The following is a 22,644-nucleotide window of genomic DNA, read 5'->3' on the forward strand; positions in this document are numbered from 1 at the left end:
AGGATGTATATAACAATGCCAATCTATCCTGATGCAGATGTGCACAGTCAATTAATAGGAAACTAATAGTTGTTTTCTAGGAATCTATAACCATATGCTTTGGCTGCTGCAGAGCCTCTCATATTTGCAGTGCTTTCTGAGTTCTGAGTGGCTGGTGAGAGGCCAGCAGGAGCTGGCAGCCACACAAACCCCAGCAGATTTGGTCAGGTTTCCTCTTTCTCTAAGCTACAGCCAAGGTAGATACATCTATCAAAAAACAGTCGTTCACAAAAACAAACAAATAAACGCTGTCATTAAGATGCCTTTCTGCCATACCCACCTTCATGTATAGATGCTGCATCTATAAACAGAAATACTCCTTGACTGGAGTAAGCAAATCTATGGGCTCCACTGGCATTTGTATAAGCTGTTTGGTGCCCAGTATCTACTGTCTTTGCATTTCTTAACCGTAAGACTTGAAGGCTGATAATAACGGCATCCTGGAAACCTGAAATACTTGCAACATCTACAGACAGGTTTGAAAGATAAAATATATGCCTTCACTTTCCTCAGATAGGTTTTGCAGATTATCTGACAAATACCTCTCTACCTTGACACATGTCATTAATTTTTAACTTTTCCCAGCTAAAACACTCCCCTGTAAAGTATAACTGTAAAAATGACTTTGTTTCATTCCATGGAAATCTGTCATGCTATTGCTGTGTCACATATAACTTGTCTATAGACTCTCCACTGGGTTAGACCTCTAGATAGCAACTTGTGCTCTGAAATGTATTGCCCTTGGGCTGCATATTCTAAGCCAGAGGGGATTCCAAGTGATTCTTCCTTTGCCTTCAGCTCACTAAAAAGCATCTTTTCATCTTAGATCTGTCACAAGATCATGCCAATCTTGGCAGAGCATTTAGATCTAGCCACAAAGCCATTTGTGCAGCATACTTTCAGAGCCTGCATGGTGAAGAAGCACACCGTGCCATCTCTTTCTGGAAGAATATGGGTATCTTGCTTGTTGAAAAGCACTGGCAGCATGGGTTACGTGATCCAGGCAATGTAAAACCAGGCTGTTCTAGCACAGAGATGTTTTTATGCATTGAAACTTTGTGGTTATAAGAAAACAGCCTGTTTTCTGTGACTAACTAATTATTTGAAAAGGATGCTCCACACAAACAGGATATGTTCTCATTTTCTGATGGCTCTCTTTGTGAATGTCTGTTTAGCCTCTGCCACACTCTTACCAGGCTCTCAGCACCTGGCTCCCCTTGTCCCCCAGGTACTTCTCCCTTCACTCCTAATTTACAACCTGCCCATTTTCTGATCAGAGAACACTGTTGAGAGGAAAATGAAGAAGTACGTTTTGGCAATGGGAACCTGCCCTAGAACCATTTACTGTTACTGGCCTTACACCCAAATCCGAGCTCCTACTACGTGCTTCCCGTCCAGGCTTTTCAGTCAGTCATGTCACAAAGATTCCTCACCTCTGCTCTGCCAGGTAACAAAGTTCTCCCTCTGTTGCTGAACCTGCTGTTAATCGAAGGGTGTGTAAGCGTAAAGAAGATACCTCACTCCCCTCTGATAACAGGTGTCAGAACATGTCTTTATGGAACACAGAAGGAAGGTTAGGAAACACTTTTTGTTAGGCCAATGGCTGTGATAGGATCCTTGCCATGCAGAGTATGTAGGACTATACCCTTGCATTCAAAAGCCATGACAGCAACATAGACAGCCAATGGTTTACTTGGTAACAAACCAAGCTTTCAGCTCACGGAAATCAGTTTTGCTCTATTGGTTTCAGTTAACCATTTTTCTTTCACATCCATCACGAGAAAATACTTTAAGTATGCTCATTTATCAATTAATAGCTCAGTAATTAAGATATCATCACCTCCAGAGTCAACACAAGAGAGGCCTGTTTCCCTTCCATCCAATCTGGCATTTAATATAATCTTAACTTTAGAGCACCTTAAGCACTTGTGTATCCCTAATGAGCCTACAGATCCAGGCATGAGAGCCAAGCTGTGGTTCAGAAGGAATTCAGGGGCCTTAAGCTGAGGGCTCACTCCATATGCCTTGCTGGCATAACTGAAGAATGTTAACTCCTTTCCTAAAGGACCAAGAGAAACAGACCAAGAGAAACATGGGGCGTCCTCTGCCTCTGAGCGCACCTCTGTCTGCACAGCTTTCAGCAGCCCTTCCTTTTCTAACATCCTTCTTCATTTCCAGTCAAGGTGAGAAAAGAAGAGCTAAAAGGAAAAGAGCTGCAGAGCTCAATGCTGCTCTTTGCTATCCCTTGCAAATCCAAACAACTCCGTGATCTTCAGCAAAAAAATTAAGCTGGATTTAGCTAGATGGGGAGAGCCTTGACTTCTGAATTCTTGTCAGCAGTCCACTCCTCATGCAAGTGAGCAGGATCTCACTGCATCAATAATGTTTAGTGAAGAAGCTGTTCTGTGAAGTCCCCTGCTTTTGTCAGAGGCTGCAAGGACTGTGAAAGGCTCAGTGGAGAAGTGCTTGAGGTGGGAGTGTTGCAGCTGGAGACTCCCCAGTGAAAGCATATAATGAGAGGATTTCCTAGCATCAGTCTCAGTCTTCCTGCACTCATCTTGGAAACTCTTAACTCATTTGATTTTGGGACTGCTTAATAATCCATGAGGTTGAAAAGAGAAAGGTTGACATTAATATCAAGTTATCTGTTCAGGACCATGAAGCAGTAATTCAATTAATCCAGCATGTGCAGAGTTACATCAGACCCAATTCTAGCTTAAAAGAGGCTTCTTTGGCTCATTCAGAAAAGCAAACATAAATTTTAGGTGTCTGAGAATGGGTTCTGTCATGCAGAACTGAACTAGCAGCAAAGTGCTCTATTTTCTCCTAAAAAAATTTCACGAGTATCAATTATTAATCAACAACATTAACTCCATAGCAGGAAGCAAGGTTACTTGTCCCCAGAGATACCGTCTGCTGTGTTGCCCAACCCCTATTTAAAAAATGATGGGTATCACCACAGTTGTCAATTCTGCCTTTAGCTATGTGAACAGAGTACTTCTTTTCACAAAACCTTCACAGAATGTCTCTCATATAATGAGAAATGGTGTATTGTGGAAAAAAAACAACTTTGTTACTTTTGTAGCTTTGCAAATAATGCTTCTCAGGACTTGGAGAAGAATAAATTGACAGGGCTGAAAACTCTCAATCTCATTTATGGGTAAATCACTTTGTCTAATCACTTTCATTATTTCAAAAATTACAGAAATGAGCATAATAAGTGCTCATAATAATAACGTTCATAAGAAATGAACATTGAAAATTTCTTTGTCATGACACAGACAATCTTTACTTATGGCATACCTGGTTTTGTTCCTCTTAACATTGTGCAAATGGAACCTTTTGTAGGATCCAGTAATACAACGTGGTCAAATACTTCAGGGGCTTTGTTCACCAGTGGTCATTTTTTAAATTATTTATTGATGTAGCCTAATTAGCTAGCTATTTCTTGAGTTTTGCAGCCTTGACTAAGTTAAGTGACAGAATTTACAGAAACTTTACTCACCATTTCCCTTCTCAGAGGGTTAGCAGTAATTTAACTATAATAGTATCTTGCCACTAGTCAGATATTAGAGATATAGAATCATAGAATCATAGAATTGTTCAGGTTGGAAAAGACCTTAAGGATCATTGAGTCCAACCACGACCTAACCATACTACCCTAGCAAACCTCTGCTAAATCATGTCCCTGAGCACCACATCCAAACGGGCCTCTTCTAAAGCAGAGGATACTCACTGTTCATCCATTTGGTCTTCTTTTTTTCTTCTTCTTCTTTTCTTCTTTTTCTTCTTCCATTTGGTACTTTCCTCACAAACTGTATGGAAGACCCCAGATGGTTCTGTATGAGCTTTATCTTCCTGAACAGCTTTCTAGGCCCATCACTGATCCAATAGCATTGCTTTTGCTGGAACACCACAGCTCAATTTGCTATTGCTGTCCTGTCATGGCCTTAAGTTGCACCAGGGGAAGTTCAGCTTGGATGTTAGGAATAATTTCTTCTTAGAAAAAGTGGTGAGGCAGTGGCACAGGCTGCCCAGGGAGGTGGTGGAGTCACAGTCCATGGAGGTGTTCAGGAACCGTGTGGATGTGGCACTGAGGGACATGGTCAGTGGTATCGTGTGGATGGGCTGAAGCTGGACTGGTGATCTTAATAGTATTTTCCAACCTTAACGATTCTGTGATTATAAAGTCTTTACCCACGCGGTTACAGTGACATGCAGCTTCATTTTCAGCTCCACCTGTATTTAATACCACCACTCTGGAGGCCAAAGACTCCACGTGGAAAGAAGCAAGGAGTGCAGTCTTGGATGTTTTGCCTTTTCCCTCAGGCAGACACAGCCACTCTGTCAGACACAATTTTAACCGGTTTTAACCATAAAACCTCAAGTATTTACCTACTGCTGAGGTGTTTTTTCCTGAAAAACAGCAGCACAGAAAACAGAGAGGTAGGAAGCTCTGCATGCCTTTGCAACAGACTGCTCCACGACAGGAGTGCATGCAGTGCTAAAGAGGTTTAGGGGCTTCAACGGAACTGAGAACAGCTTTGGAAAGCACAGATGTTCTTCCAGCCATTACTTGGTATCATCATCAGGAACAAAAAACCTGTGTTGTGGAATTACCAGATTCACATTTCTTGGTTTTCTGGTGAAAGGGAGGAAAAAAATGGGCACAGAAATAAATGGTTCTTGAGATGCTGAAGAAAAACAAAAACTCCAGATCACATCAGGATGCGAACAGCCTTCGTAACTAACAGTGCAGCTTGCTATTTTGCTCATAGTGCGCATTGGTAACTGTGTGGCTAAAGAGTTTGTTGGTGTTTCAATTAAAAGAAAGACTTTTAATTTAAAGAATGCTGAAGAAGGGTGCTTTTCGTTTTATTTTTTTTCCATAAAGACACCAAGTCACCACCCAAGAACGGGCTAAGTGCAGCCCTCATTGCAGCACTGCGCGGAGCTCACCTTCTCTCACACACAGAACGGAAGCAGCGGTTTGATCCGTGCCCCCAGTAGCCGGTCCGGCACGGTATTTCCGCGCCCACATCCGAAGCCGGCAAGAAGGGGCTGCCGGTGCCCACGGGGCCGACTGCCAAGCAGAGCCGCCCCGCGCTCGCCTACGTTTCCCGTACAGATCCGCCCCACGACGGGCGGGGGCGGGCACTGCTATGCAAATCACCGCCCCCAGCCGCCAATGGGCGGTGAGCTGAGCCGCAGGGCGGGGCGTTCGCCGGTACCAATACTGACTTCGACGGCGCGGGCTCTCCGACGGCGACTGCGGCTTGAGGGGCGGTGCGGTTGGTGCTGGAGGTGAGCGCTGCGCGGGGCGGGAGAAGGGTCGGCGTCTTCCTCGCTGCCGAGCTGGGTTCTCGGTGTTGCCGTCGGCAAGAAGTGCCGGTGTCTCGCTCAGCATCGGGTCCGTGGGGTGTGAGGAGCGGCTGCGATTTGGCTTTGCCTGAGAGTAATGGAAACGGTCCCGTGTGAACCGAGAGGAAAGTGTGAGTTCGGCAGCAGGGAGTGGGCTGGAGGTGCTCATTTCCATCTGTGGCTGTGGTCACCTGTAAGGGGTGGAGGGCATCGCTGGGTTTCTGGCACAATCAGAGAAACGAGGGCGTTCTGAAAACCTCCTCGTCAGGTCTGAGTGCTGCAGTCTGCCTCGCCCGTCCTCCTGCCTCGTGGTGCTGCTGTGTGCAGCGCCGAGCGGGCTGAGTGCGCTTGGCTTCGTACGCGAGAGGTAACAGCTTGTGGTATTCCCCTTTTCCTCGGGCATCCTTGTGGCCGGGTCTGCCCCGCTCACAGGAGTTAGTGCTCTCTGACTGCTTCCTATTAAACTGGCATTAGTTTCTTGTCCTACGGAGGAGCGTTAGTGTTTTGTGTGACTGAGATAGCAGTGGCAGCCAGTACTGGGGAAGGAAATGACTGGGAGAGTATTGCTGGCCTACAGCGCGCAGTGGTGGTGCTTGTTCTTCTGCTTCAGGTGATATTTTTGGAACCTTAGATGAGAATGCAATTTGGAGGACTTTGGCTTCCTGTAAATGGTGCTCCTTGCCGTTTCAACTTCGTTCTGTGGGTGTGGTGAGGCTACTGGAGGAGCACGTCCTTATTCAAAAGAACAGACAAAAGGTTTAACAGCCTAAGGAAAAACAGGGTGAAACTCATCCTTACAAAAGGATGCTTTAGATGCTCACCACTTCTGAAGACCTTTTTCTTACCTCGTGTTTCTCACTGCCTGCCTTGTATGACCACTGCTCTGAAACTGATGTTGCGTGCTGAGCCATAAGGCACATGCATATGGTGTTTTGGCTGAGGCTAAAGCCACAAGTTAACCTCTGTTGTTGTAAGTGATCTTTATCCAGAAAATAAGCATGATAAAGAAAATCTTTCAACGCATTAAAATGCCACTGCATGCTGCCTCACAGTCTTGAAGATTTGGGGTGGTGCAGGGTTTGGCTCCATATCTGACAGCTTGTGTTGTACTGTGCATGCTGTTTTTGGAGAAAGAAGCAAGAGAAAGCCTTCTCTGAGGAAAGATGCCATGCTAACATAACTAACCTAGATCTGTTCCAAAGGAGAGATGCGCAGTGATAATAGAAAGGGAAGAGACCTGGGTGACAAGAACCACCAGGACTTCCATGGCTGCAAGGGAGCTGGCAGACCATGGACAAATAGAGTCCTGGAGAGATTTAAAGGCATGGCCCAATCCATCCTGGGGTGGCAGGGCGTTCCTGTAGCCTGTTGGTGACCTCAGAGAAAGAGGGCTCTGTGGTGTTCTTGTAGAGGACTGATCCCATTTTATCCTATCACAGCTTGTTCAATGTAATTCGTGTGTAAGTCAAATGGATGACATTGGAAATAAACAAATAACCATTTTGTTTTATGAACTCCTTTTGTGCATTAGTGTGTGGTGTCTTTATGCCCTATCTCTAGAGGCCCTGAAAGCCCCAGGGCCTGGTAGGTGGCAGCCCTGCCTTTGGCTAAGGATTGGATATGAATGGGTTTTAATGTCCTTTCTAACCCAAGCCATTCTGTGATTTCTCACTGATCTTCTGCGAAGAACAAGCTTGTGTCCCTCTCCTCTTCCTTCAAGCTCCTGCTTTCTAAACCATTCGGAGAGACTGTTCAGTATCCTGTGACTTTCCTAGCTTGGTAATAGGTGCTGGATGCAATATTCCAACCAAGGCCTTACCGATACTGAGTAGGGTACAATTGGTGCTTCCCATGCCACCTCTGATATAAGTGATGTGTGGGTTTTTTCTGCAGTGGCTTTATAATGTGAACTTTCATTTTAGCTTGTAATCTACGATAACCCCACTGATGCTTTCCTGCTTTTAACCCAGGTATCCCCTATTCTCTATCTGTGCAAATAACTTCTTCTAGAAGTGTCATACTCTGAATTTCTTTTTGGTAGCACTGCTGTGACTTGCCAGGCTCATCCTGCATACTAACTTTTTGTCCTCACCTCTGCCATCAAATGCTTGCCTCTGTCCCATCCAAGTTCAGTGTTGTCTGGAGGCTGTGAAGGCTCATGTCTGGCTCCATTGTCCAAGTTGCTAATTGAAATTATGGATAACTTCCTAGATTGACAGAAGGCTATCATAATGTTGGCACATTGGAAAACAGATATGTCAGAAGGTAACTACCAAACATGAAGGTGCTTGACCAAATACAGTCTTCCTTATTTCACCTGGCCTATCAAAGCCTTAGATTACTTGCTCATCCTTGCGGTACAGAGGTGACAAGACACAGTGCAGAAATCTGTGAAGTAATGCTAATTTAACCTGATAAATTTACCTCATCCCCAGATGCCAGCTCACCACATTGATGCAGCCTTGCAGAGGAAGCCACTTCTGGAGGCACAGCTCCAGGCCTGCCCCTGGCATGCCCATGCTCTGTGGCCATGCCACGCTGCTGGCAGGAGGGCTGCTGGGGAGCAGTGTGGTTCAGCTTTTGCCTTTTTGCTCTGCTGTTTTGATATCTTCCGCTGATTGTGTCACCATCCTGCTATCTCATCTAGCCTTCTGCACGCAGTGCTCAGTGCATCTCATTTAGACCCTGTTTCTGTAGTTAATCATGGTATCATGGGACCTGACTTCGTGAGGCTAATCATGTGTGCAGCTTCTTTATCTGCTGAGCAGTAAACAGGGAAGCAAGTCTAACTGATGTGGTGTAAGATTATTCTTAATTAACTTGTATCAACAGAAGCTGGGGAAAGATTCCCCGAGTACTGGTGGCATGGTACCCCCAGTTACATCTGTATGTTGTCTCAGTGTCCCTGGTACTTTAAAGAGGCCTGTGAACACCCATAGGCACTGTGTGGTGATTGCTGTACTGCTGGCCAGCGTGTCCTGGAGCTGAGACTTTGCCTGCGCATGTGTGTGTGAGGGTTGCTTCCTGGCTGCACCTCTTTGGTCCAGTTTCAGGTGTGTAGTTTTGCAGAAGGACCCAGAACTCAGCCTCCTGTACTGGCCCTAGTGGACAAACGCCAATAAGACACCTCATATTAAAACTTAAAGGGATTTTTTTTTTTCGTTAAGTTGAATACTTGATATCAGATCGTTAAAACTGTAAGCTCTAAATATATGTATACTCAAAAAAGAAAAAAATTCTGTTCTGCTAATTTACAAATACCTGTAGGATGCTTTGCTTCTGACTGATGATCACATGCAACCTCATATTTCCACGCAGATGCCAGCCTAATGTCTTAATCGTGCCTAAATACCATCTGGTAGTAGCAGTGGTAGTTACGTGTGGCCTGTACCCAGTTGTTTTGCTGCGCAGACCTGTGTCAGGTTTGCTGAGGTGATTCACCAGAGCAGGATCCACCTGCAGCACTCAGCGATGGCATCACAGATTTCCATGTGCCGTGACTCATCATGCTGCTCAGCTGCAGTAATTGCCAGAAATTCATGGATGGCCATCTCACTGTTTATGTTTCTGTATGACTATTTGCAAAGCCTGGGGACGTATTAACCCGTACTCCCTTGTCCCCCATCCTGTTTTAACTGAAGACTTAAGCTTTGCCTGTCACAGGAAGACAGGACATGCTGCAGTAGTTAGCCTGTAATATACCACATGAGAAGAACTTAAAGGAGAGCAACAATGGGATTTTTTTTCTCTCCGATAAAATACATTCTCAAGCACAAGCAGCTGCTTGTAGTGGCACTCCCCTTCCAGAAAGCTGGGCATGTTCACAGCTCACAGGTGGTAATGGTTCCAGCAGTTGTACATTGTTTCAGAACCTGAAGCTGATAACCATGGGGTTTCTAGAGCCCTTGGGGGGGGAGGGGGAAGAGGCTAAATTTGGGGTGTATGTTAAACTTGTCTGTTTTCATTCCTTTCATATATGATGACTGTTAGAGGGAGTTAGCAATTTTGGAGTACAAACAATGTGTGTGAAGACTACTGGGCCATGTCATGAAGATGGAGAAACCTACAGTGCTGCTATAGACACCCCCCTCCTACAACCAGAGAAAAATAAAGCTGGTTACAGTTGTGTAGTAGTGCTACTTGTGAGAAAAATGCCCAGAGAAGATGCTGAGAATCCATCTTATTGTCTGTGCAGGACAGAAGACTTGTCAGTGGTGATCCACAGCTCCCTAGCAGAAATGTAGACAGTCCAATAAATAGTAACAGCAGGTATACATTCAACAGGCTGTCCTCTCTGATGCCAGGATAAGGTTTAATTACCGTGTAAACTGGGTAGTAGCAAGGTAAAAACTTCAGATATTTTTTTTGCCAGCATCTTCATAAAAATCTGAAAAATGATATGCATGTTATGTGTGCGGCAACTTCCCTTGTTAGTGTCTGGAGAACCTGATAACCAGCCTCTGGGAAATACTAAAATAGTTAATTCTGTTGAATACATCTGGAAGTAGGAGACATGTTCTAGATCTCTGGATTTATAATAAGCTCTGGTGTAAGAACTGAATGTTACTTTGTGCTGAATGCTATAGACTAAATCTGAGTAAGTCAAAGAAGCTCAAGAGCTATCAGCAGTCAAGCAGTAATGCCTCATTACTTTGAGTTAGAGGAAACAACCTATTTGAATGTTAATTTTTTTTTTTTTTCCTACTATGCCTTTCTAACTAGCCTTTGTGGTATGAAAGAAAGCAAGGGAGACATGGAGATTCAGATAACTGCATAAATAGTCTACGGAGAATGAGTTCTCCCTGTTTCTCTGAATATACCAGCTTGTAATAAACAACTTCATGTGATGTAAACAGAAGTCAACGCTCCATGTAAGATCTGGAAAAAAACCTGCCCCAAGACACCTGCAGTGTCCTGCACTCTCACTAATGTGACTGGAAGTAGGATGGGAGTATTACTCTGCTGTGAACAAGTGTTGACTACAGTACAAAGTAGTTGTGTCCAATATTCTCTGGGTAAATTTTCAACTTTGTGGTGGATTTCTGTATTGTTCTTATGGCCTCTGTTCTGTGTTGTTTTTTTTTTTAATCCTGAACACATGTGGTGTATTTTAAAACATTACCAAATACAAGAAACTCCAGAGAAAATGGTAACTTCCTTTCAGTGAGGCTCCAAAAAGATTTCAACATGCTGACCTCTATTGTGTTTGTTAATATTGGAGCAGAATATATATATATGTGATCTTAAAACAGCTGCAGAAGGCACTGTGGAGCGGTGTCCTCATTGCTAGATGATTTTTTTGGTCTGTCTTCAAGCTTTCACGGATAAGGAGCAAGAAAAAGAGAAGCCATTCTGCCAGTGATGGAGATGATTTAGAGGTCAGGGAATTTAGTCTTGAAATATGTTTTGCATTATGCTCTGATTCAAGTAGAAGCGCTTTTTTTTTTTATAGAGGAAATCCTATTGCAAACAATAGTCTGTCTGAGTTACTATTATCTAACCTGCTATTGGAGAATAGATACCAGAGAAAATGATTAAATCTGCTCTAAAACAGAAATATTATTCTGTTTTATATATATATCATTTATATATAATGACACTCTAACTCTGAAAAGAAAGACTTTGGGTTTTTTTACTATAAATTATTCAGTTTTGTGTAGCAGCCGCACATTATTTGCCTCACAATTGAGTATATTAGATGCCAGCAGTCCATATGAGTTTTTGTCAATGCTGTATGATCCATAAAAAGTATGGAAAGTCACTGGAATGTGCTGATATACAGCAGGCTGTTAAGTAATTCTGCTTAGGAGTAGATTGTTTCCCAATTGTTCACCACTTGTTTCTTGGGTCACCTCTGAGGTGTGTCATACAAGCAATAGCACGTGGCATCCAGGAGTAGGATACCAGGCCAGTTGAGCCATGGGGGCTCATACTGAAGCATGTAGTGACTTTTACCTTCCAATCAGTGAAGAACTGCAGGTAGAAATGGTTTTAAATGGCTTATTTTGAAATATCCTTTGTTCCTCAAATAGGCCACTTGAACTGAAGTAAGACTTTCATCTTGTAAGGTTTTACTGAAGGCTGAAAACAATTACTGACTAGACTTTTGTTAACCTACAAACTGCTTTCAGCTAGCAGCTGCCTTCTGGGAATGATGTAAAAAGAAAAAATGCACACTGGCTTCCTTCCAGTGATGCTTGTGATGCAAATGTGGATGCTGTGTTGAACCTGCTGATTTATTTCACTGCTTGTCACCAAACTCAGTGATGTGGATTTACTAATGTTAATGTTGAGACAAAGGTGTGCAACTTGTTTGCTTTTATATATTACTTTCCAGCCTTTCTTATTTCTGCATGGAAGCAAAACATTTCCACAGTAGTGGAAATACATGCCTGTAGTGCTGCTGTGCATAACTTGCTCTTACAGCCAACATTTGTTACTACGAATAGCTTATTTTATTAGGCATTTTATGTTACCAGTAATTCAGGACTTCTTGTCTGTACATGGGGCTTTTGGGAAGCAGTTTTGTGCAGCTTTTAACTTTCAGAGTGGATTTCCTTTTCTGTCTGAAATCCCATGTCACACACTCTTATTGCAACAGAATAGGTTGCAAATTTCTCATGCATCATGGGAAAGTTAGTCATAGTGATTAACACCAAGAAGCAGTGTGCTAACATGAAGAGGTGAATGCTAAACATATCCCCCCCCTGACTGTGCTTGGTGGGTATTTGGCTTCAAAGCAGTAAACTTTGGAGTCATTACCTGGCCTGTATTTCCTGTGTGTGTGTGTGTGTGTGTGTGTGTGTGTGTGTGTGTGTGTGTGTGTGTATTTGGGTGTATACACCATGATGAGTTGCAAAAGGAACTTAATTTTTACAAGGACAGATTTATCTACCCCAAAAACACAAACAGGAAGGTACATGTTGCAGTTTGAACATGGGCAGTATTTTGAAATAAAATCAAACCATCAGTTTATCTATTAAAACGCTATTTGTAGAATGAAGTTATCTATATACTTGGAGCAGTTATTCCGAGGTGTGCAGTAGCTGGTTCTCAATACAATAATGTGTTAAACATATCTTAAACTTGTGCAAGTAGCATAGTATTTATATCTCATTCAATTTATCAGACTTCAGACCTGAGGCTATGTAATAGAACAAAATTACACTGGAGGGAAGTTCTGGAGGTCATCTAATCCAGCCACCCTCAAACCACACACAGGTAGATCAGGTTGCTGAAGGCCCTGGCCAGGTAGATTCCAAAACTTCTTTGGGAACCTATTCCAATATTTGTGAGTTTAGGTGTTTTTTTTTTTGTTTTTTTTTTTTTGGTGTTGCCTGTTCTCTTTCCTCTATTTTCTGGTTCCCACTTTGGTCTGCTGCCCTTGGTGTTGTACACCTCATATTTGGTAGGTGCTGACAGCAGTAGGATGTCCCCAGAACTTTGTTTTCTAGGCTGAACAACCCCAGCTCTCCTGGACTCTCCTCACACAGCAGGGACTCCAGCAGCGCAAACCAACTTGGTGGCTTCTGTGGGGCTCATTCCATGGTGTCCATATCTCTTGCAGTGCCAGGGACACAGCACTCCAGGTACAGAATCTCAGGTGTCAGAGGGGAGGGATCACTCCCCTTGACCTCTTCTGCTGCTCCTGCCAACGATGCTGTTGGTGTCACGTGCTACAAGGGTGCAGAGCTGATTTTTGTTCAAGTTGATGTCCACCAGGACCCCAAAGTTCTCTTTGCAATGGTGCTTTCTAGCCAGAGAGGCTCAGCTTTTCCTGCTGAGGCTGTGTGTAAGGGAAGAGATTGCTGAGGCTATCCCTAACAAATTGTAATGTACAATATATATCTCATGTTAACATATGTTTGTTTTAATTACAAATGGTGCTATCAACATGTAAGTAAATGTAACTAAACTGTCCTGAGTAACAGCAGCATCTGATAAAGGAGGTCAACTTTTCTAAATACTGATCTGTTAAGTACCCATTTTTCAAATGACTGGTCCCCTTTGCTTTCCCATTGTTGTTTGTTTGTTTGTTTCAGCTCTTTTTTGTCAATTCTGTCACTGATTCTATCAAGGAATGCTTGGAAATTACTAGCCTCTCTGGGAAGATCTGCTTCCCCTTTGTTTGAAATGGGGAAAGAGTTCAGTAATGCCACTGTATTTGAGTTTGCTGTTTTCCTTATGAGACTCTCTAAAATTTCACCAAACTGAATCTGTCAAAACAACAGTTTGCAGATGTTCAGATGAGTTCAGTGTTTCTTTGAAAGACTGAAGCTTAAACAGTTAGCTTTTGGGCTGCGAGGGCATATTGCAGGCTCATGTCCAGCTGCTATCCCCCAGTACTTCCAAGTCCTTAAGGATGGCTGTGCTCCATCCTTACATCCCTCAAGACTTTACTCTTGGATTTGTTGTCAGGTTCAGCTGAGCCCACTGCTGAAGCCTGTCTAGGTCTCTTTGAATGGCATCGCATCCCTCAACCATGTCAACTGCACCACACAGGTTTACATCAATCACAATCTTGCTGAGGGTGCACTTGATCCCACTGTCAGTGTCACTGATGGAGATGTTAAAGAGTGTCAGTACCAGTACTGACCTGAGGGACATGATTCATCACTGATCTGCATAGGACATTGAGCATCACTCTGGGTACAATAGGGGGCAAGTGTCAAAGGCCTTACAGAACTCCTGACAGATGATATCAGTGGTTCTTTGCTTGTCCACTGGCACAGGTACACCTTCACAAAAAGTGACAAGGTTGATCTGGCAGGACCTGCCATTGGTGAAGCCATGCTGGTTATTGCATGTCACCTCCCTCTCTGCTATGTGCCTTAGTATAACTTCCAGGAGGATCTACTCCATGATCTTCCCTGGAACCAAAGTGAGGCTGACAGGTCAGTAGTTCCCTGAGTCATCCTTTCTACCCTTCTTAAAAATGGGTGCTATATTAATCAAGCAAATTTCATTTGCATGAAGTAGAAGAAATGATCTACCCAGCCATGGCATCTGTAGATCTGTGACTTTAAAGAGTAATGTCAACATTATTTATCTCTGGTGATTAAATGTACTGTCATGTTTTTCCAGAGGGTATGGTTGCTTCATTCACCATATTTTGACATGTACCATTTGCAATGGCCTTTCTGAATTCCACCTCTGCTTGTGTTGGATAAGGCGTGCTCTGCCTCCTGCCCAAAGCAGTATTAAAAAATCAGGAGTTCAAGGAGATATGATCTTAAAGCCTTGTATTGTCACTTAGCTGTGACAAGTGACCTGAGCGAGTTGCATAACCCTGCTGACATCAGCTTCCTCCTCTGTGAAATGGGGAAAATAATACCTGTCAGGCTCAGGAATCTTTGGAGCAAAACTGTTCTAAAGGGAATATAACAACTCAGAATGATTAATTTGATTTACTGCCCCTGGAGGTGTTCAAGATCAGGTTGGCTGGGGCACTGGACAACCTGGTCTAGTACCAGCTCTAGAGATTGGTGGCCCTACCTATGGAACTTGATGATCCTTGGGGTCCCTTCCAATCCAAACCATTCTGTGATTACACTTTTCCAGTCAGCAAGGACTTCAGTTGACCACTATGACTTGTCAGATATCACAGAGTGGCTTGGTGATTACTTCAGCTGTTTCCTTCAGGACTCTGGAGTGCATCTTATTGGGACCCATATTTACAGATGTTTAGGTTCCTCAGGCACTCACAAACCTGATCTTCACTTACAGTGGGAGGGAAATTGCTGCCCCAGTCCCCACCTTCTGAACTGTCCTCTCTGAAGACTGAAGCAAAGAAGTTGTTAAATTACTCAGCCTTTTCCTGTCTGTAGGGACTCCTGGTTGCTGTACCTATAGAAACATTTCTTATCCTTCTTTGCACCCCTTGCCAAAACCAGTTCCAGCTGGGCCTTGGCCTTCCTTACTCCAACCCTACAGTTTACCAGCATCCCTATACTCCTCCCAGGTTACCTGTCCCTGCTTCTATTGCCTATGCTTTTTCTTCTTGCTCTCCATATTGACCAGCAGGTTCTGGTTCAGCCATGCTAGTCTCTTGCATTTCTTTCCTGACTTCCTACATTTGGGGATGGAGAGCTCTTGTGCTCTAGGGAAAATTTCTTTAAAGATCTGCTAGCTCTGCTCAGCTCCCTTGTCCTTGAGGACAGATTCCCAGGGGATTTTGTTAACTAAACTCCCTGAAGAGCTGGAATGTAGGCTTCTAGAGCTAAGCATTAAGAAACTAGGAATCCTCAGGCTGAAGACTGTCTACAAAACATTAATTTGATCCTTCTGTTCATATTTAGAATTGGATTCTACTGGATTACAGAGATCGTAGGCGATGCTGCACATGTCTTTGGAGATGAACTCGTGAGTGGCCTAGACCCATGTGTTCGTTCACCGATGTCCAGCTTGTTACTTCGGGATCTTACTTGGTCAAGTGCTTGAGATCAGCAGCAGTGGCTGAAGTCAGGCACTGACTTCCGGATTTACAAGGTATGGAGCGATGTGCTTCAAGTGTCTTAAGTTGGCATTGTAACTCATCAAAAGTAATACTGTTGTCCAAAATTACTCTGTTGAAATCTGTGTCTGTGGACTGGGCTGTTAGAATTGCCCTTCCCCACAGGACTCTGAGGAGTGTATAGAGCATTCTGGGAGTATCACAGGAGAAAACCCTGACAAAATGAACTGCAGTAACACAGTAAATGAGATTTCTGACCATGAGCTGAATTATGAATATTCAATTTTATGTTGTAGAACTTTTTTTTTCAGCACATATAGATTGTAGACATCCATGTAGTGGAAGTGATAGGATGTAGGCCAGTGTTTAATTCCACGATCATTCTGTGTATAGGCAATGTTACAGTGCAATCTGAGGCTATACTTGGGAGGTCCTTGCTCTTGTTTTAGTGCTTGACTTCTTAACTTTTCGTGTACTTTGTATTAAATGAACAAACAAAAAAGCTAGTACTTTTACAGAGATGCTACAGAATTAATATCAATGTAAACTTAGTACAGCATTAGTAATCATCATGCTATGAATTACTGTGTTTCTATTTCTTCGTTTTTATTTTTGCTTTATCTAATGCTTTAAAATAGTGGTGAATAAGAAAGACAAATTGCAGAGTGCATCCTTGAGGGTAGAGGAAGGAAGTGTAGACCTATTCCTGCAAAGTTATCAGCTTATTGTGCAAATCATCTTATTCAGTGTAGTTCTCTGTTTAAATGTAAACCTTCCTCAGTCTTAGAACTCTTGCTTAAGTTTTGAACAGACAAAAACCAGTTATTATTCATACCAAACTCATGTTTTGTGCGTATACTTGAGAGCATCTCTGGATTAAAATGATTGGTAGATGTCTGTGTTCCTTGAAGTCTAGAAGAACACAGTGTAGTGGCTAATAGATTGAGCTATTCTTATTTTTCCAGAAAAGCTCACCAACTTTATTAAGCACACGAACACACATACACAAAAGTAATTATTGTTGAGCCACTTGTCAGACTGCTTGCTGTAGGGATTTCTTTGGAAAGTCCACTGAGATTTAGTTTTCCTCAAGTTGAAGAACCATTCCTTCAAGCACAGGGGTGATGTAAGCCTGCACACACATGACACACAGAAGTGAGATGCCACCTGCATAAAATTGATCATCACTTTGAGGTTTGGGCATAAAAATTGTTTCCAAACGTAGATGTTAAACACAAAATGAATAAATCGCTGAGCACAGCACATGACAGTTAAAGGATAGAAGCTAAAAGTGGGAGGATTTTAAACTCCAGGAAACAGTCAGGAATGCAGTCAGACTAGCAATGTGACTACTTTTCAGTCCCACATCTACATTTCAAGTGAAAATCTCAGAAACAATTGGTTACTAGAAGAGATTGCAAGATGGCTCTTTTTTCCCTTTCCACCATGTTGCCTAGAGAACATTCCAATAACCATTTCCAAGCACAGATAGTAGTTGTTGTAGCTACAGTTCCTGTAGGTAATCTTGGCCATACAGTTTTCAAGTCAAGTAAACCAGTCATTAAAGCTGCCCTATGTGACTTTGTTTTCCTTGTAGGCGGGGATTTTTCATCTCAGTGCTGTGGCATAAGGTGTAGGTCTTGATTTTGTTATTGCTGTGGGAGGTGGTGGAAAACCTTTGATATCTGAAAGCTTTCCCTGTGTAATTTAATTACAGCTATGTGGGCTCTGGTTTAAATTCAAACAGTTGTTGCAAGCATAGATTCCTGACTGAAAGCTCACTTTTTCATCGTATTCTTGGACTTGTTTGTTTGTTTGTTTTTTGTGTGTTGCTTGGAACAGAATTAGTTTAGGTTGAGAAACCTTTTTTGTACCAGTGTAAACAAGATTGTAATCAGGATGCTTCTTGAGATCAGCACGTGGTCTCATTGAGCTGAAGAGGCTGTATCTGTGGTGGAATCTTCCTTTTCCTCCCCAACACCTTTAACATATCTAACGATTCCATGAAATTGGCTATAAAATTGAACACTTAATTCACATTGGAGTCTGGTCTGTTATCCTGAGTATGTTCACGTGGGACTTTACTTAATTTTTAGAGTAGCTGATAAACCTACAAAGGGATGTGTCCAGAGCAGATAACATGTTTGTAAATGCTTGTGAAGGTGCTCTAATTCCTGGAAAAACAAAGATGATTCTTCTAGACACAGAGATTTGGTGATGTCATGCTTGTTATTATTTCTTAATTTGGTTCTCTTTTAAATGATGTCATGGGAGATATGGTTTTTTTATGGGAAATTTTCAACTTCCTGCTTGCTGCAATACTTAGTACAGGGTTCTCACTGAAGCTTTCAGTCTTACTTTCTGCAAAGATTTTAGCTCTAGAATTTCAACTGAATAACGTACTTACAGGAGATTTATGTCTTGTTACCACTTAACTAGTCTATACAGATTACTCATTCTGCATCTGTTTTAGTGAAATTTATAGCTAAGTAAGTCTGAGGCAAAAAGAACAGATTCTGACCTGTAACAACATTGTTACTTTATTCTTTCTGTAAGATGTTTCCATTATACAAAAATAAATAAGACTCAAGTAGTTGACTTTACTTAGAAAATCGAGATATTGCTGTGGTTTTTTTAATGCCTGGTGCAATATGATTAACAATAGCATCTGAAGACCCTAAACTTGCTTTTTTCTTCCTTTTTTTTCTTTTTTCCTTAAAAAAAAAACAAACCTAAATATATATATATACATACATACATATATACACATATACATATCTTGCTGCTTTTCACACTGTTCCTCAAAGCTTTTCTTTGCCAACAATATTCCTTAAAGTTGTATACTTTTCTGAGAGACTTCTGCTCTCCTTCCAGGAAAAACAAGTTTAGAACAATAGAGGATCTGCAATATTTTGGTTTATTTTTAATGTATCATTAGTTATGAACTTGTAAAGCAATACTTTACTTACTGTAAATTTTTTTTCCTACTTTTCCTCTGTTTTACAGGCAGGATGAAAGACCGGCTAAATGAGATGCGTGAACTTGCCAGGTTGCACAACCAAGAGTTTTCTTTTAGTGAGGATGATGAAAATTCACCCCGTGACATTCTCCTTTATGAGACTGATTATGCCTTGGAAACTCTTCATAAGGACATAGAGAACATCCGGACTGAAAATAATCTCCTAAAAGAGGATGTCAAGCGACTAAAAAAGCAAAACAACCGTTTCCTTACTTCCATGCGCCGTCTTAGTAGCATTAAACGAGATACTAATGGTATTGCCAGAGACATCAAGGCCCGTGGAGAAAGCATCCACAGGAAACTCCAAATAATGAGAGATTTCTGCGAAGATGCAATAACAAAATATGGAGTTATGTCTGTGATTGCCAGGGTAGCAAAGAACCATTATGTTGACCTCATGCATGCCTTTCAGGAAGCTATGTTTGAATACAATGCAACAGAGATGAACCAACGGGAGAACTGCAAGATCCGAATTCAGCGTCAGCTAGAAATCATGGGCAAAGATGTTTCTAGCAACCAGATCGAGGAGATGATTGAGCAAGGCAGGTGGGATGTCTTCTCTGAGAATCTCTTGTCAGATGTGAAGGGAGCTCGCTCAGCCTTGAATGAGTTAGAGACACGTCATAAGGAGTTGGTGAAATTAGAAGGTCGTATTAAGGAGGTTCACGAGCTCTTTCTGCAGGTGGCCCTGCTAGTGGAAGAACAGGCAGACACCTTTGATGTCATTGAGATAAATGTGCAAAATGTTGAGGACTATGTAGGAGAATCCAAAGAACAAATAAAAAAAGCATTGGAATACAGAAGAAAACACCCTCTCATGACAATCCTCTGCTGCTGCTTTTCATTTTGCAGAAGGTGACTATCCTACTGAAACTATCATGGACCAACTTGAACGTTTTCAAAATCAGACATTCTTTTCAATGATTTTTCTTTAATGACAACCCCTACAAGTGTGGGAGCTGTTGCGCAGTTCTTGTTTGGTAACATGTTCCTAAATGTGCTGAAAAATCATTCTATTTATGGCCTACTAGAAGTGTTGATTAAAACTATTTTCAACTACTCTCTTACTGTAACTGGAGATGCAAGTACTCAGAAAATCTCTGTGCAACGATACTTGTTCCAGTTGAGAAAGAGGAATGAAGGATAGGCTAAGAGCCTAGGGAAAACAACAGATTTCAGAAAGTTCTTTCTTTCTTAAGAGTCAAAGTGGTCTGCAGGCATACATGTTCAATGCCTGTGGTGACAGAATACACCACAAATCAGGAGGTTGGAATTTTAACTAGTTTAGAGGCTGCTTGATGCAAATACTTGAAGAGATTTTTGCTCTGCTTGTGCAGCAAAATACCGAGCCCGTTACCAAGAGCAGGATGCAAAACTAGTTTCTGTTTCAACTTTATTTCCATCTGTCACTGATCTTAACAGAAGTAAGCTGTACCATAAAGCATAATAGGCACGTTTTGCTGTTTGTGTTCAGGTGATTGTTTTTCTCCATTTTGAGTACCCACAACTGCAACATGGAGGCATCACACTGCATCTTTTTAAATTGAATTACTGAAAATCTTGATTTAAAAACTGCCATGTTTTTAGGTTTCAAATCCGTGTTTCTGCCAGTTGACACATCAGACAGCAGAAGAGATGTGTGCAGTGGCCCTCTGTAGAAGCATGCATAAGAAGACAACAGCTGGGAGGCAAAGAAAGCGTTTTAATCTCCTGTGCTGGTGCATACACACAAGCAGTCTTAGTGGAAGGATTATCCTATCAACAGACTTCTAATAAGCATTGATTTTAATTTGGAAATTTTATATATATTTTTAATAGCATGAAGAATTACATTTATTAACATGCAGTTTTACTGATTTACAAAAGTTAAGGCTTTTCTCTCATCATTAGAAAATCTCTGAGGAAAGAAAAATTCAGGTGTATTCTTCAGTGCATGTGAAGAATAAACATTTTTGTCATTTCAGTACCCTTTTCAAGCTTAAAAATAATCCTTCCTTTTGTGTAAGAGGAGTCTGCCCATAGTTGGTTTGACAGATGAGGAGGGAATAGAGCATTTGCAGCCCTGGAAACCACTGAGCACTGTCAGTGAAAGAGGTATTCATAAGGTCTGGGGAGTGATTATAGCTCCTACTTCTGGAAGTTTTCCAGCTCTAATATTTCTAGATGGCTTCCTGTTACACTGTGATCTATTAGTATCCTTTGAATTAATGCAGGACATTTTTTCAGAATTTAGTGACTTTTTTAAAATTGTTGTCATATTTATAGCTATTTTAACAAACATATTTAAACATTTCAAGTTTTTTGTATTTAGATTTTTGCCTAAATGTGCATAGCCATCTTCCCTCACCAATCACAATGAAATTTTTCCCTTCTGAACTTTTGCACACTAATTTTATATGTTTTTAAAAAATACCCAAACATTTCATACTACTTATATTGCTATATAACAACACAACAAAAGAAATTCAGCTTCCAAGTTTTTATATCCTTGTGGGAAATGCTTCTTTGCCAGATAAGCTTTTTACACAAATAGAAGCTAAATAGATAACAGTTTTCAGAAACAGAAGATCTCTTTTAGCTGAAGCACCTGTCTGTGGTAACATGGAAGCATGAAGAACACTGGTCTTCTAAACTAGAAGATATTTTGATATTCAGTGATGTCTTGATGATGTCAGTATTACACTTGCCTGAGACTCTCTCAAACAACCCAGTATTCAAACTTGAAGTGGGAGCAAAAAGGAGGTTGAGCTGGCACCACTAATTTACTGCGTTGGTGCTACTCAAGAAGACAAAAGTTATTTACTCCATAGATATTGACATTCAAGTCAACAGATCTGTATTTGTCGAGAAATATCCTAAAGAGCCAATGGTCAGAACATGGATGTAAATCAGTGGGAATTAAAATACGTATTTCATTTTATCTGCATATTCTTAGCACTTAACAATGCTTTTGATAAAAAAAAAATGTACCTGCTTTTGATTAAAAAAAAAGTACCTTTGGTTTCTTTTTTGCACATGTGCATGTCCACAAAAACAATAAAATATTTAATAAGAAAAACTGAAAATGCAGAGTGTTGTGTGTTGAGTCAACAGCTCTGAATAGTTGCTCACATAGTCAAAGTTTTATTTAAAAGTTTCTGGAGTAAACTGTAAATTAGTGAAAGAAGATTAATGTCTAAAAGAATGTCCTCAGAATATTCGTTGCCACAGTAAATCAAATATATTTTGTATTGAGATAGACTTATCATAATTTTTCCTATAAAAAACATTAAGTATGAGTTTCATACATTCTAGGACAATTCTCTACTGCAAGAAAAAATACAAATTTATTCTGACAGTTCTGAAAGATCTTGATGATTTTGTTATTAGAAATACAAAGCTTATTTTCAAATCTTCAGTCTGATTTGGAGCACAGGGGAAGAGAGCAAAAGCATGAGGAAAAAGGTAATTAGAGTCCTTGACGTGACCTCAGGCTGTTGGTGTGGGGAAGAAAATAAGAATCACTGAAATCAGCTTGGTACCCATAAAAATATCTCTCAGTTGCATTGTGAATTAGAGGCATTTGAAAAGCTACTCCCAGTAACTAAGGAAATAATTATCTTCCTTTCAAACTTGTTCATCGCCTAAGAAAGAAACTTTAAATAAAAAAACTAAAGGGTTTTTTTTTTCTTTTCTGTTGTTGTGTAAGAACTCCATGAACAGTCAAACAGGCTTCAGAAAAAAACAGAAACAACACACCACATTGATTATACTACAATTGCAAAGAATAATG

The 22,644-nt window shown here is 41.4% G+C and overlaps 1 protein-coding gene across 2 annotated transcripts; it reads left to right on the top strand.

The window, feature by feature from the left end:
• Positions 1 to 5,254: 5,254 nt before the first annotated feature.
• STX11 (syntaxin 11) lies at positions 5,255 to 21,937 on the top strand. Of its 2 annotated transcripts, none has more exons than XM_031612429.2 (3): positions 5,255 to 5,343; positions 15,699 to 15,888; positions 18,860 to 21,937. In XM_031612429.2, the coding sequence occupies exon 3, from the start codon at positions 18,865 to 18,867 to the stop codon at positions 19,729 to 19,731; it is 867 nt and encodes a 288-aa protein (XP_031468289.1). In that variant the 5' UTR covers positions 5,255 to 5,343; positions 15,699 to 15,888; positions 18,860 to 18,864; the 3' UTR covers positions 19,732 to 21,937. The 2 variants fall into 2 exon arrangements, with proteins under 2 accessions (XP_031468289.1, XP_089991676.1); XM_090135550.1 differs by lacking the exon at positions 5,255 to 5,343 and adding an exon at positions 5,354 to 5,531.
• Positions 21,938 to 22,644: the final 707 nt, after the last annotated feature.

This window comes from Phasianus colchicus, chromosome 2 (assembly GCF_987193195.1).
Source record: "Phasianus colchicus chromosome 2, bPhaCol1.hap1.1, whole genome shotgun sequence".
Taxonomy (NCBI): domain Eukaryota; kingdom Metazoa; phylum Chordata; class Aves; order Galliformes; family Phasianidae; genus Phasianus; species Phasianus colchicus.